General features: G+C 41.0%; 1 protein-coding gene across 8 annotated transcripts; it reads left to right on the top strand.

Annotated features, from left to right (window-relative positions):
• The first annotated feature begins 106 nt into the window (after positions 1-106).
• Positions 107-14159, top strand: DCUN1D2 (defective in cullin neddylation 1 domain containing 2). 8 transcript variants are annotated; one of them, XM_081858331.1, is made up of 7 exons: positions 107-252; positions 3470-3871; positions 6466-6634; positions 9924-10054; positions 12585-12667; positions 13235-13331; positions 13635-14159. In XM_081858331.1, exons 2-7 carry the CDS (start codon positions 3697-3699, stop codon positions 13712-13714), a joined length of 735 nt encoding a protein of 244 aa, XP_081714457.1. In that variant the 5' UTR covers positions 107-252; positions 3470-3696; the 3' UTR covers positions 13715-14159. The 8 variants fall into 8 exon arrangements, with proteins under 8 accessions (XP_081714457.1, XP_081714458.1, XP_081714452.1 ...); XM_081858332.1 differs by having other exon boundaries at positions 130-252; positions 3655-3871; XM_081858326.1 differs by lacking the exon at positions 107-252 and adding an exon at positions 282-428 and having other exon boundaries at positions 3655-3871.
• Positions 14160-14341: the final 182 nt, after the last annotated feature.

Consider the following 14341-nt stretch of genomic DNA (forward strand, 5'->3'; position numbering starts at 1 on the left):
TCTCAGCGTGAAGGAGCACAGCGGAGCGGCCCGCCGTCGCTTTCCCTCGCTTTCGTTTCTTTTTTAACGCCTTGTGGGAAATGTAGTCCTCCTGGTGGACTGTGGGAAATGTAGTGAACGGGATTGCTTATACAGTATATACATGTACAGTAGAGAGAGGGGTACAGTAATCGCAACCGCCTCCGTCGCGGTGCATTGTGGGAAGTATAGAATTCCCACTCCACCCCTCCCACGCTCGCATCGGCCATAGAGGTAAGATATTTATAGAGCTACAATAGTGGGTGGGACTTCTTGGTTTCCTTTGACGCTCTTTTTTGCCGCTTCACTATATGACGGAAGGGGAAGGCGTCGGTAGAAAAACAATGGGGAAAGGCAGTATTTGGGTATAGCTGCTCCTGAGCAGCAGTATGCCTAGCCAGAAACAGAAGGTAACAGCAAAGGGCATGTTGTTTTCGACTCGGCTCTTATTTTGTGTGGGAAATGTGGGTGGGAATTCTTAGAATTGCATTGACTGTACCAAAACAGCCATCGTATCCTTCCTTCAAATCTGTGCTTCTACATGCAGTTCTGCGCTGAACTGATCTGAGGGCGGGATTATCTTGTTGCAACATGGTGTTTTTGTACGAGGGATATTTTTGAGGCTGTAAATGCAAACTGACCTCAGCATCCCCATGTATAATTCTTCAAGTTAAAAAAGGAGGCTGGACCTTTCCAGGTTACGGCAAAAAAACAAAACAAAAAAAGTCCCCACCTTAGATCTCCTTTCAGCCCAAATCCAGCACTGAACTGCATGCAGAGGTCTTGTGCTTCAACAAGCTGCATACGAGTGCATTGCCCACTTTAAAATAGTTAATAACTTTAAAAAAAAGGCAAGACCAGCGCTAAAAAGAAAATAAATCCTTTGTAGAGGGCTTGCTGTTGCCCAGTTACAGGGGACAGGGAATCCCGAGTTTCTCCAGCTTTTTGTCTCCCTTATGACGCTCGAAGCAAGCAAACAAAAAGTTAGCCCAGAAGTGAGACGCTTCGCATGAGTCTACTATTACACATCTACGGCAGCAGCCGGTTGGAAGCGGAGTGCACCATGGGTAACGTAGTTCCTCCTTCCCCTTCTCGCTCTTGTCGGGCCTTGCACGATTCCCTCCAGCGCTACCTCACAGGCGCGGTAGCGTCGCACCTTTTAGTACTGGAACCGCGGGAAAGAACACAACTCGGGGGCGGGAGTTTCCGAAGAAGATCCTAGGCGATGGCAGGCGGTTGAGGGTCGTGAGGGAGCGGGAGGGGGGGAGGCGGCCCGGTACGCGCGTGCGCAGGAGGACGCCGTAGCGGCGGCGGCGGCGGCAGCAGCAGCGCTGGCGCTGGATAGTGAAGTTGGTTGAAAGCGCCGCTGATAAAATGGTAGGTTGCGCACGGGGGGGGGGGGGAGGTGAGGGGAGAGGGAGAGGAGAGAGAAAAGCTGCACCGGTTGTTAATAACAGCCCCCCCCCCCTTCCCGCTTCCGCGAGCTGAAGGAGGAAGCAGCGGAATAAAAGCTCCTCCCGCCGGGCTGCCGCCTGAGGGCAAAGTGCAGCGCAGCGAGCGACCTTGCTCGCTTTCCCCTTTAGGTCTCTCCCGTCTGCTGGCGCCTCAGTCAAGGAAGGTCACGAGGCGGCCGGCTTTCTTTTGGAGAGGCTCTTTTGAGACTTAACCCTGTCTGCCTTCCTCTCCTTCCCCGTCATTGAAAGGTTCCCCCCCCCCCGAAGCTCTCCAAGCCCCGAGGCGGTCCTGTAACACTAACCCGCACACACGGGTGTGCGTCTCGTGTGAATGAAGGGGGAGGGTTGTTCTTTTGTGCGTGCGTGCGTGTCATGGGATTCTTGAGGGCGAAGCTAATAGCAGAAGCACCGCAAGTACAGGACTTACTGCCACCACGGCTGGCTGACGGGCTCTCACCACCACTAACTCCACCACGTACCTTTCCCTTTTTTGGGCAGGGGAGAAGCTGGCAGGGTGCTGCAGCCTGACGACCTCTCTCTCTCTCTCTCTCTCTCTCACTCACTCACTCACTCACTTATACACACACACACCGATTTTGTCCCGCTTCTTACAGACCGGCCCCCAAAGCTATACTTCTCTCTTTGCCTTTCTTCCCTCTCTTCCCACCCGCACTTCCTCGACCTGTTCTGTGAGCGGCTCTGGGGAGAGGAGTTTTTACAGGGGGGATATAGGCCGGGGTGAGCTGTCCCGCGGGGGGCAAGGAGCCGCAGGTGAATGAGTTGCCCGTGAGCCGCTAAGGTGCATCTTCCCTCCTTCCTTTTGCGCTCCTAAGACCAAATCGTTCCCACACACACTCTGTTAGGATCTGGCATCGCTCAATTTCCCCTCATTCGTCTCCTGCTAGGTGTGATAATGAGTGGTTTATTTGGAGAGAAAGCCGAGTTTAAATGAAGATCTCAAATTAGAATCAGAATAAATGTATTTAAAAAATAAAAAAACCCTGATTCAGGAAGTTTAATAAACTGCTTGCTTGCTTTATTATTATTATTATTATTATTATTATTATTCATTATTCTTGCCTGTGAAAGCTCAACTTCTCACATTATCCCCAAAAGTGAATGATGAATCAAAACAAGCAAGCCTCTCTTTACTTCAATGATAAAACCTTGAATTCCTGGATCTTGAAATTGGCTGGCAAGTAAGGATACAGGAGCTATGTTTTACTTGGATTTATTTTCCAATGTGGTGGTTCTCAGGACTCTTTCACAAACATTTTTTTACATGGGGCTTCTTTAGAATAGGAGAGAAGTCTTGCTGTAGTTTTGGTCGTGCAGTTTCGTATGCTAAGAGGATTTTATAAAGAAAATGCCATCGTGAATGGTGACACAAAATATCACAACTGTGTTCATCTTACTGAGAGATATTTCAACACTGTACTGGCAGTAAAGAAATGCAAATGAAACATTAATGCAATAGGAATGTACTGTTAAAGTGACTTCATGTTACTGTGTTTTTGGATGACACATTTATTTATTATTTATTTTGGTTTCTAACCTGAAACAGTACTTTTAGAATGCCGGCTTCTGATTTTTATCATGATTATGTATCTCCACTGATATTGCAACTAAGTGCAATCCTATGCATGTTTACTTTCAAGTAGCTCATTCATTTTAATGGAACTTAACTCCCAAGTAAATGTGTAAAGGATTGTATCTTCAGTGTTTTTAGACCCTTGAATATATGGTAGTGTAATTACATGTCGTTTCATGCTTTATAAGGGCACAGTTTTGTTCTTAGGTTTATCATAACACCACTACTTAAAAGTTACTTGACTAAAGATTTGGCGCCCTTAATGAATAGCTACTGTGTAGATAAAACTGGATATTCTAATGAGGAAAGCTGATGTATCTAGAATTGTAATGCTAAGACTGAAATGAATTGCACTCAGAATTTTGTTTGTTTGTTAAAAATGTACATATAGATGCTGTCATTTCAGTTTTCAGAAGAGAGTGCTGTCTTTAACTACAGAAGAACAAGGATTTCTTTGGGTTATTCTGGAGTGAAATTTGTTACCCAACAAGAGAAGTAAACCCTTTTAAAAGATAGGCAGTTATAGTAGAATTCTGAAACAAACGACTGGATTAGCTTCATTGGCTTTCCTGCTTCTTTTGCATCCCAAAGCATAAACTTAAATCGTCTCAGAAGGACAAGGTCCGCCAGTTTATGGCCGTTACCCAGGCTGGTGAAAGGACTGCTATATACTGTTTAATGCAGAATGAGTGGAAACTAGAAGTGGCAACAGACAACTACTTCCAGAACCCAGACTTGTACTACAAAGAATCCATGAAAATTTCAATAGACAGAAAGAAATTAGAACAATTGTATAACAGGTACAAAGGTAAGGTTTATTTTTTCATTATTTCATTTGGACTTGGTTTCAGCTTTTGCCTAAATCTTTGGGGTTTGGGGAATCTGTAATCCTGAACATATCTACTTGGAAGCAACACCCATTGAATTCAGTTCATTTGGTTCTGGGTAAACATGCATAGAATCAGGCTGTAAACTAAATGTGAATGTAGAATTCTGTTCTAATGATCTCTGTATATACTACTGTAATAATCACAACCTCCAAGTATAAAGCTCTCCACCCTGCTTTATCTTTGCCATTCAATATGACATAATTCTATTTTAAAATTGAAAACACTATAAGTGCAAATCCAGCATGCGTGCTAAGGAAAAGCAATCTAGCTGCTTAAATTTGTATGTGTGAGATGTACTAGCAGTATATTAAGTGCTATATATAGCTGTAGCTAGCAGGGTCATATGGGTAGGGCTGTGTTGCTCTCTGGCCTTCCCAGTGCCACAGGTCATTGCTGGTTACCAAGGGTGGGAGGGGTAACGTAGTGAGATAATCATCACGTTTTGGGTGCAGCTGCAGGGTCAATCCAACCCTCATGGTGCAGAGCAAGTTAGGAAAGTGGGAGTGCATTGCAGCCCCACCCACACTGCCCTGTCAACCACTACTAACTGTGTTTAATAGTGTCTCCCAGTACTATGGATGCAATCTGATTGTTAAACCTCCCTGTTAGCAGAGGAACAGCACTCAATCCCTCTTCCCATGGAACTCTGGGAATTTTAGTTCTGAGAAGGGAATAGAGGTCTAACAACTCTCAGCACCTGTAACAAACTACAATTTCCAAGATTCTGGGATTTAAATGTCTGGTGTTAACACTTCTATTGTACTATTCTAAGAGATTGAATAAGGTCTTTTCTTCTAAATTGCTTGGTAGCTTACTCAGTCTTCAGTAAGCAATCATTTGCTAAACTTTATCTCAGAACGTACTGATGTTTGGGTAATATGCAAATTTACTTAAGCAATTGGTTAAAAGACAGATTGTTAACAAACCAAAATACTTTAATCAGCTGATAGCTCCAATGAAATGTGTTATAATAATATGTTAGTGTCTGAAAGACGTTATTAGTTTTACTTGTAAAAAAAACACACTACAGTGGTGCCCCGCAAGACGAATGCCTCGCAAGACGGAAAACCCGCTAGACGAAAGGGTTTTCCGTTTTGGAGGCGCTTTGCAAAACAAATTTCCCTATGGGCTTGCTTCGCAAGACGAAATATCTTGCGAGTTTTTCCGACTTTCCCCCCCTTCCCCCCCTTTTTCTAAGCTGCTAAGCCGCTTATCAGCTGATCCGCTAAGCTGATAAGCCGCTAAAAGCCGCTAAGCCGCTAATAGCGCTAATCCGCTAAGCCATCAATGGGCTTGCTTCGCAAGACGAAAAAACCGCTAGACGAAGAGAATCGCGAAACGGATTCTTTTCGTCTTGCGAGGCACCACTGTATGTCACAAATGGCAGAGTGGTAGATTACATTTCCACTAAGCATATACAGAAAATTGGAGAGCTCAAGGTAGCTTATTGTCCTTTATTAGTATTATAGGGACTTTTATACAGAAGCAGACTTGAAGAGGACATTTCATTTGCACCTGTAGTTAACTGCTTCAAAAGCAGGCTCTCAGAGAGATGAATGAAAGACTAGAGTGATCCATAGAATTTAAGTTAGAAAATCTGTTCTTGTGTGTATGATTGTCTAATAACCTCTTACAGCAATCATCTGTTTTTCAAGCCCTTAAGAGATTTATGGAGATGTGAAACACATCCAATACAAAGGTCTATTTTAAATATCATTACAACTCTTCAGTTGGAATTTTAAAAGTAAGACTGTCTTTCTTTGAAATTTCAACATATACTGTACTATAAAATGTTGACATACTATTTATTTAAATTTTGGAACTCAATTTTAAAGAAAATCAGAGAGGATGGTCTTGTTGGTTAGTAAGATTAAGGTGTGTAGTTTAGATTGGATAGAAAAAATGTAGTGCCCTCTAGCTGTTGTATTACAACTCCTATCAGTTCCAGACAGGCCAGGGATTATGAGAGTCCTAGTAAAACAATGTCTGGAGGACATCATGTTGTTCAGATGGAGGATACCTGGTTTAGATTCACAACCCAGTTGAATTTTGTAACTTCATGTAATTCCATTCTGTCATATGAAACATTTAAGTGTAAAGAAGACAACTGGAGTGAGCTTCTTTAAAGTTTGAAATTGCTTTCATATCAGACACAGAAAACAGAAGTATGTCTGGAAGTTTATTGGATTAAAGCTGTGTGTTTACAGCCGCATCTGTAGGTGGGTTAAGCTAGAGTACTTGGATTTAAGGTTTTTGACCACTTGGCTTCAAGTGCTTTAACTTAAAAACTTTGTGGATTGCAGTTCAAGGCAGGTGCTCTGCTCTGCCCTCATGACTGAGGGGGTCGTGGCTGTGCAGCGTCACCACGCCCCATGGTGTGCATGAGCCCCGGCCCCCTCGGTTTTGTGAAAAATGGAATAGCAGGATGTTTTCTGATGGTTAAAGAGCTGCAATTCTTTGAACTGTGATTCTTCATGAAAAAATATAACATTCTTTCCTCCCCTATATACAGATCCGCAAGATGAGAATAAAATTGGCATTGATGGGATTCAACAGTTTTGTGACGATTTAAGCTTGGACCCTGCTAGTATCAGTGTTTTGGTCATAGCATGGAAATTTAGGGCAGCCACGCAGTGTGAATTCAGCAAAAAAGAATTTGTAGATGGCATGACAGAACTGGGGTGAGTATGCCTTTCTTTAATAGGACTTCAAAATGTTCTTAGTAGACTAAAAGTAACTTTCTGAAATATTTCGAAGATGTGCATAAAGGACAATTGTATTATTTAATCACACATGTCTTATTTATACACATATAACCTGAGTTGTGGTCCAAAGAAGCGATTTGTTATCAAACAAACTGTGCATGTATTCAGAGCTTTCTGCGTAGCATTCATTTGCCGCTCAATCTCCTATAGCTAACTGTAGACACTTTTAAAATCGAACATTGGCTTTCCTAGTTCACTATGGGAACTGTCCTAGTAAAAACTACCCAAAGATGCTCTTAGCTATGCACATGGTTTCATTAGATGGATGTGAATTTTTAGAGTTGGAGCTTTTCCTAGTAGGGACAATTTCGTTCCCCAGTCCTTCTGGTCTGTTCCCTTCAGTTAAGACCATATTTATGGCTCTTTTGGATTCAGTTGAAGTGTCGTGGAACACAGAAGACCTCCAGCTAGAGGTTTGACCCATTTAAGAGTTTGTTCTTTAGTGGTGCAGCAATAAAAATACTAGCACATTTGCAAAGCTAAGCAGGGTCCTGTATGGTTTCAGTTTGGATGAAGGAACCTTGTGTTGTGAATCTTGCATTGCAAGGAGTTGGACTAGATGTTCTTCAGAGTCCCTTCCAACTTTACAATTCTGTGATTCTGTATGGTTTTCCAAAATAGGGTGGAGCCTAGGAGAGGTGGACTGGAAACAGAAGCCCCAAATGTCCCAGTTCACTTTCAACCCCTTTTGAAATACATTGCTCACTAGGAGCTCTCCATGGTGCTGTGACAACTGCCTTGCTCCACTGCCTCCTCCACAGAACCAGAGCAAAACAGTTCATTTTTTTCTGTTATGTAACACATAATGTCTAAGATGACTATTCTCAGTTTCATCTTTCTCAGTAGCACATGCTTCTCTCAGTACTTGCTTACTAGCATGTGCTTTCATCCTCCTCATCTTCTTACAATGATTCTAATGTCCTCTTGCCGCTTTCAAACGTGACCAAATGTTTTTTTTTTAATGTCATTTGAAGTCACTAAACATATATTTTGCTTTGTTGACAAAAAAGTCAAAAATTCTCCCATTCTTACCCATGCAATTAGTTTATCACAAGATGGACAAAATTTGATGTTTTTGTTTTGTTCAGTACAGTAATTAGATTTTATATTTTCTTCATAAGGCCTGCTTGAATTTATTTTCCTCTGTTGCCCTGGGGCAGTGAGACCTTGAATGGTTTTTGAGCTCTCACACTTCCCCACAGATGTAGAATTTAGCATTTAAGACAGGAGCTAAAATAAATACAGGATCATAATGCATGAAGTAGATCATGGTGCAAGAATGAAGCAGAAATGAATGAAAGAATTAGGAGGAAGTAGCCAACCTAGCAGTTCGAAAGCACGCCAAAAAAGTGCAAGTACCGCTCCAGCGGGAAGGTAAACGGCGTTTCTGTGTGCTGCTTTGGTTTCGGTGTTCCATTGCACCAGAAGCGGCTTAGTCATGCTGACCACGCGACCCAGAAAAAACTGTCTGCAGACAAACGCCTGCTCCCTTGGCCTATAAAGCAATATGAGCGCCGCAACCCCAGAGTTGTCTGCGACTGGACTTAACTGTCAGGGGTCCTTTACCTTTTACCTTTTAGAGGTGCTGAAAGACAGTATCTCCGCACATGGACAGCTAGTGAGTCTGTAGTGCCTGATAACAAAGGGGCGAAGGCTCTGGGTGTAGCCTTTCCCCAGACTTGTATATTGCTGATTGTTCCTAGTAGAGCTGTTTCAACTAGACATTCATGCTGCTAAGTTAGTCCTATTGGACCTAAAAATTCTGGCTTAAGTCAAGTAGCCTGCTGGAGGAGGGTTGCCAATTTGACATCAGTTTTTATCAGTGCTGTAGCAAACCTTTGCTTGGACTTTGCCAAGGAAGGCTGAGCTTAACCATCACCAAAAATAGCTTAGGTGGAGAATAGCTGGTTGCTTTTTATCTGCTGCTGTATTAAATTGCTGGGTTGTTTTTGTGTTTTATTTTTAATCTCATATGCTACTTTGAGTCTTCCTGTGCTGAAAATAGTAGTAAAGTAAAGGTAAAGGTAAAGGTACCCCTGCCCGTACGGGCCAGTCTTGACAGACTCTGGGGTTGTGCGCCCAGCTCACTCAAGAGGCCGGGGGCCAGCGCTGTCCGGAGACACTTCCGGGTCACGTGGCGAGCGTGACATCGCTGCTCTGGCGAGCCAGAGCCGCACACGGAAACGCTGTTTACCTTCCCGCTAGTAAGCGGTCCCTATTTATCTACTTGCACCCTGGGGTGCTTTCGAACTGCTAGGTTGGCAGGCGCTGGGACTGAGCAACAGGAGCGCACCCCGCCGCAGGGATTCGAACCGCCGACCTTTCGATCGGCAAGCCCTAGGCGCTGAGGCTTTTACCCACAGCGCCACCTGCGTCCCATAGTAGTAAAGTACTACTGTTTTATTTCTATGTTGGGTATTATTCCTCCTGTTTGTGTTTTTAAGCAGTCAGCTTATTTTATTTATATTTTTATATATTGTTGAATGGATATTTTGGTATGTATTTATAAACATTATGATTCTACCTGATAGGATTTTTTTAAAAATTGTTTTTCTTATCACTCATTTGATACATCGGAGACTACTCAGGGCACAATTTTGTTCAAAAGTAGCATACAAGGTGATGATGAAATGTGTGGTAAAAATAATATATAAAGTTAACCAAGTATTTGTCTCAGAATGCTAATGTGGACTTGGAGACAACTAGCAGGCTCAAGAGAATATTCAAACATTCCTCTGTCTGCCATTTTTTTCCTGTACAAATGTTTCAATCCAATATTCATGTTACCATGGTAAATGCTGATTGGTGTTCATGTAGTTCTGTCCTCCTTTTAAATGGTTTTAATAACATTTTATTGATTTTTAGCTGTTTTAAATGCGTATTTTGTGGCCTAGAGGCAGGGTGAAAATGAAAATAAATAAAGCAGTTGTGCAGGGTTTTTTTTGCATCCCAGCCACAGCACTTTAATGAAGAATTGTGGAATAATTCATAGTCACTAGTTCTATTAAAATCTTAAATTCTCATGCCAGTTAGTCTTATGCTGATCCTTGCCTTGTATATAAAAACTTTTTAATAAAGATGATTACACTCTTTTAATAAAGAATGTATTTTATCTTGAACAGTGGCAGCATATTTGTCATGTTTTTGTTGGTGTATTTAAACTGTAGGGTTTTTTGTTATAAAAAGAATGTAATATTTTCACCAGGTGTGATACTACAGACAAGCTAAAAACTCTTTTGCCAAGGCTGGAACAAGAATTAAAGGATCCAATGAAGTTTAAAGATTTTTATCAGTTTACCTTTAACTTTGCTAAGAACCCTGGACAAAAAGGTTTAGGTGAGTTATGTTGTACAGTTTTTTTAAGTTGAAGATAAAAATCAATGTTCTTTCTGTAATCAGTTCCCTTCCCCAAGTTTTGATCTTCAGCTGGAAAGTTCAGATGTACAGTTGTGGCTTCAATTTAAGTAGCATTATCTTTAGATTACAGTGGTACCTCTGGTTACGTACTTAATTCGTTCCAGAGGTCCGTTCTTAACCTGAAGCACCACTTTAGCTAATGGGGCCTCCCGCTGCTGCCACACTGTCGGAGCATGATTTCTGTTCTCATCCTGAAGCAAAGTTCTTAACCCGAGGTATTATTTCTGGCTTAGCAGAGTCTGTAACTTGAAGCGTATGTAACCCGAGGTACCACTGTACAGTTTCATTGCAACTACTCTCTGCAAACAATTTCAGGGAAAGGTTGCCTGAGAATCTTTTGGGGACACTTCCAGGTTCGGTGCAATGCACATCTGTGCTGTCACGCACATATCAGACACACCTAAAATGGTCACTGCCAGCAATAGTAGTAGTAGTAAACTGCTAGCTAAGAAACCTTTAAGTAAGGAAGTAAGCCTGAAAAAATTTTTTTGTTCTAATTAACACAAATGGGAGATGTGTACATTAAGACACTTTTGAACAATAAGACTAATGTGTTCATGACCACATTAGTTTATTGAAAAATGACATTATATGCCAAGAATCATCTTAGAACTGCAGTTGTTCATATGCTCCATTAGAGTAGCATATGAGGGTAATTTTTCAGAGATACAGGAATGTTTTAAAGGACGTTCGTACACAATCATACCCCAAATTGATTGTAGCTATTGCACAATCTCCAGAAAGTGTTATTCTGTTGTTATTGCTAATACAGATACAGTGGTACCTCTGGTTGCTAATGGGATCTCTTCCGGAGGTGCGCAGTATGATTTGGCACTTGTGCGCATGTGCGAAGCACGATTTAGCACTACTGCAAATGCTCGAGTGGTGAAACCTGAAAGTAACCCTTTCTGGTACTTCCGGGTCGCCACGAGAGCAACCTGAAAAAACGTAACATGAGCTATGACTGTACCTCATCTACACTTAGGAGGCTAGACTTGCCAACGTTGGCAACCTTTTTTCAAATTTTGCTAGGTGTGTGTTTCCATATGCAAATTGTTTTGGGAGGGAGAACACACATTGGTGTGAGCAAATTTATTTACTAGGTGTGCTCCTGGATGTGGATTATACTATTATTAATTAATTAATTTAATTAAATTTATATATCTCCCTATACCTGCAGGTCTACAGGGGAATGCAGAATCTTCAACAACTATTTTATGTTTAATGTTGTCAGAACAATAGTGTAGCACATTTGAATAAGAAGTTAAATGTGGGTTGCAATAGTCTTTTCTAAATATGACTTATATGCTTTACTATGACATATACTTTACTTTTCTGTATTTCACCATTATCATGAGTACACATGAATGAAGATAGTCTGGTTCTAAGTTTTGTTTTAATGTGTCTTTAAATTTATCTACCGCACCAAAGGAATGCTAGTTTTATCTTTGCGGCTCAGACACAGTAGCTGTGAAGATCGTATACTGGAGGGCAAACACGATAATGTGTACTATCTTGAGAAGGAAATATTTGTGTTCATGCTCTGGGAACCAAAACTGTAATTTTGTTGTTGCTAATCCAGCATTTCTTGTAACCAAAACTGGAAATGGTCAAAGCTAGAATTAGTAAGATAAACCTCAGAAGAAGCAATATTAGAAGCAAATATAGTACAGAATTAAATTCGGTTCTCATGTTGTCTTAGTGGGTGCTGGTACGGAGGGGAAAACAGGTTTAAATGGAGGGAGCCTAACTTACTCCATAAATGAGGTTTGGAAGCAGCCAAACTCCTGGCTATCTATGACCACACTGATCATTTGCATCAAAATGTCATTGACCTCTGATAAACCTAGTTGTAACAAAGCCCAAGATAAAGCTACAATCCTGTTTCTGTTTCTTAGTTCAATGGGAAATTTTTCTGAGTAAACATACATAAGATTGGTTTATAAGAATTATAAATGAAGAATTGTTGCCTTTGCATCTTACATAAACTGAAACATCATTGATGTTCAAACAAGGTTATTCTCCTGGCCACGCACGTTATTTTGGTATAATCACTCGGAGTCACAGGTTAAATCACATTTGGAAATTAGTACTGGATAATTCTGTGTTTTGCTAAAAGTTAATAACTTGAAATCTTTCAACCTTTTTCTCCTCAATGAGTTGTATTGCCTTGTTCTTATGCCAGAGGTATTTTCTTCTTTCAAAACTTAAAGTGGTAAACAATGAATACAAAAAAAAGTGTTTTTAAAAGCAAGTCTTCCATGTTTAGGACTAGTACCACACACATACAAACACCAAGGCTTTACTGTAGAATCACCAAAGGATCTCTCTAAACCTATATTGGTAGTTTTTTTTTTATCTTGGTTTAAAAATTACTCATTCTATATTGGCTTAGAGCGCAACATCTTTCATATGATTATATATTGTATGTTATGCTTATGTATTTCAGATCTAGAAATGGCAATCGCATATTGGAATTTAGTTTTATCAGGGAGATTTAAATTTCTAGATCTTTGGAATAAATTTTTATTGGTAAGTACAATATCGGAAGTCCATAGAGGCATCTGAAGTCTTTACCTTTGCATATTAAGCATTTACAGCGCAACAAACTCAGAGCTCGGTCCTACTCTCCCCGATGGGGAAGGGGGTTCAGGATGGTGTGTTAGTGTCCTGGCAGAAAAGAATGCTGCTGGCGGGGGTTCTGTCACAGTGAATATGTCAGCTTTCTTCAAGGAGGTGATAAGCTCCTTCTGGAGGTTGGCAGCAGAAAACCCTGATAAGTGTGAGAGAGGCCTTAGTAGCTTTGGATGCGCTTGATCCAAAGCCCCATGGATCCCCTAAGGGGCCTGGTCCTTGGGCACATCATATCTGGCAAAGCAAAAAAAAAAGAAGAAGATAAACATGCCCTCCCTTCCACCATCTCTGGCCTAAGCAGCAGGGCTTTGGGGTGCAGCAGTGGATCTGCTGCTCCCAAGCCAGGTTTGGGATTGATCTGCTGACCTTATGACTTTTTACTCAGATGTTGGGCCCAGCTGAGATTTTACAAAACTTGTGACCAAATCTAAAAATAGTTTATACCAGCTTATTTTTCTTGTGTAGGAGCATCATAAAAGATCAATCCCCAAAGATACTTGGAATCTTCTTTTAGACTTTGGAAATATGATTGCAGATGATATGTCAAACTACGACGAAGAAGGTAACTGATGTAGATATTCAGAATTAAATGGTGTGGTGCTGAAGTAATACTGTCCATAAACATTCGCCTTGTGTGACCACTAGGCGAAGTGTGTGTGTGTGTGTGCTGCAAAATAATGTTGACCCTAAAATGTAGTTGAAGCATTTTGTAATTTGCACTTGGCTATGCAACTTGGCTTCCCTCTGGAAGATTTCGTATGAATAAAATCTGAGTTGTGAACATGTGTGCAAAGATAAATGCATCGCTTTTTAAACATTCAGAGGTTTTGACTCAAAGCTGTTTAACTTTTTTTTTTATTTTTAGGAGCATGGCCAGTTCTAATAGACGATTTTGTGGAATACGCACGACCAGTAGTCACAGGAGGAAAACGTAAAGCTTCCTAACCATAGACTCTTCTCAGTGGACTTAATAAGTTTGCAGTCTGAACTGCATCAGGTAATGAAGACATTTTGGCCAATAACTGTGCGCACTGTCACTGGTTTCGATAGTCGTGGTGGGATGCCACTGACGAAACAGGAATCACTACTTCTGCTTCAAGAAAATGATGGCTGACTCATGGACACTGCAAGAAGAAATTCAGAAGATAGCCCAGGCTGTTTGTAGGATATTGGCTTCAATTATTGTACTGGTTGTATCATATAGGATGTAGATTTTGCATGATTTTATACTTTGGAGAAGTTTAACTAGAGGCCATTTTAGTAAAAGTTTTGACAGCACAGCATGCCATTCAGTTCATGAACACCAGCAGTTACATAATTACAACTGTATTATATTGTACTTATATTAAAAAGCAGTATTTGTGGTATATAAATTAAATCCCTAAATAAAGTATGTGGTATGTGGTATTTTTATATGAAGTTAAAGCTGATGAAAGAATGCAGTGAAATGTTTATTGACACATCTCTTCAGCATGGTGCCATGATTCTAAATTTATGGAAAGGCCAAGCTGAACCATTTTTTAAAAAGCTTTATTTCCTCATTCCACACTGACCTTAAGGGAATTTGTTTGT

This window comes from Podarcis erhardii (genome assembly GCF_964252035.2).
Source record: "Podarcis erhardii genome assembly, chromosome: 4".
In the NCBI taxonomy this organism is placed as follows: domain Eukaryota; kingdom Metazoa; phylum Chordata; class Lepidosauria; order Squamata; family Lacertidae; genus Podarcis; species Podarcis erhardii.

Excerpts from the sequence above, each read along its gene's own strand:
- DCUN1D2 (XM_081858326.1), top strand. The coding sequence starts at position 408 with ATGCCTAGCCAGAAACAGAAG. Across the intron at positions 6,635-9,923 it reads GATGGCATGACAGAACTGGG|GTGTGATACTACAGACAAGC; the intron begins GTGAGTATGCCT and ends TATTTTCACCAG. Across the intron at positions 13,332-13,634 it reads GTCAAACTACGACGAAGAAG|GAGCATGGCCAGTTCTAATA; the intron begins GTAACTGATGTA and ends TTTTATTTTTAG.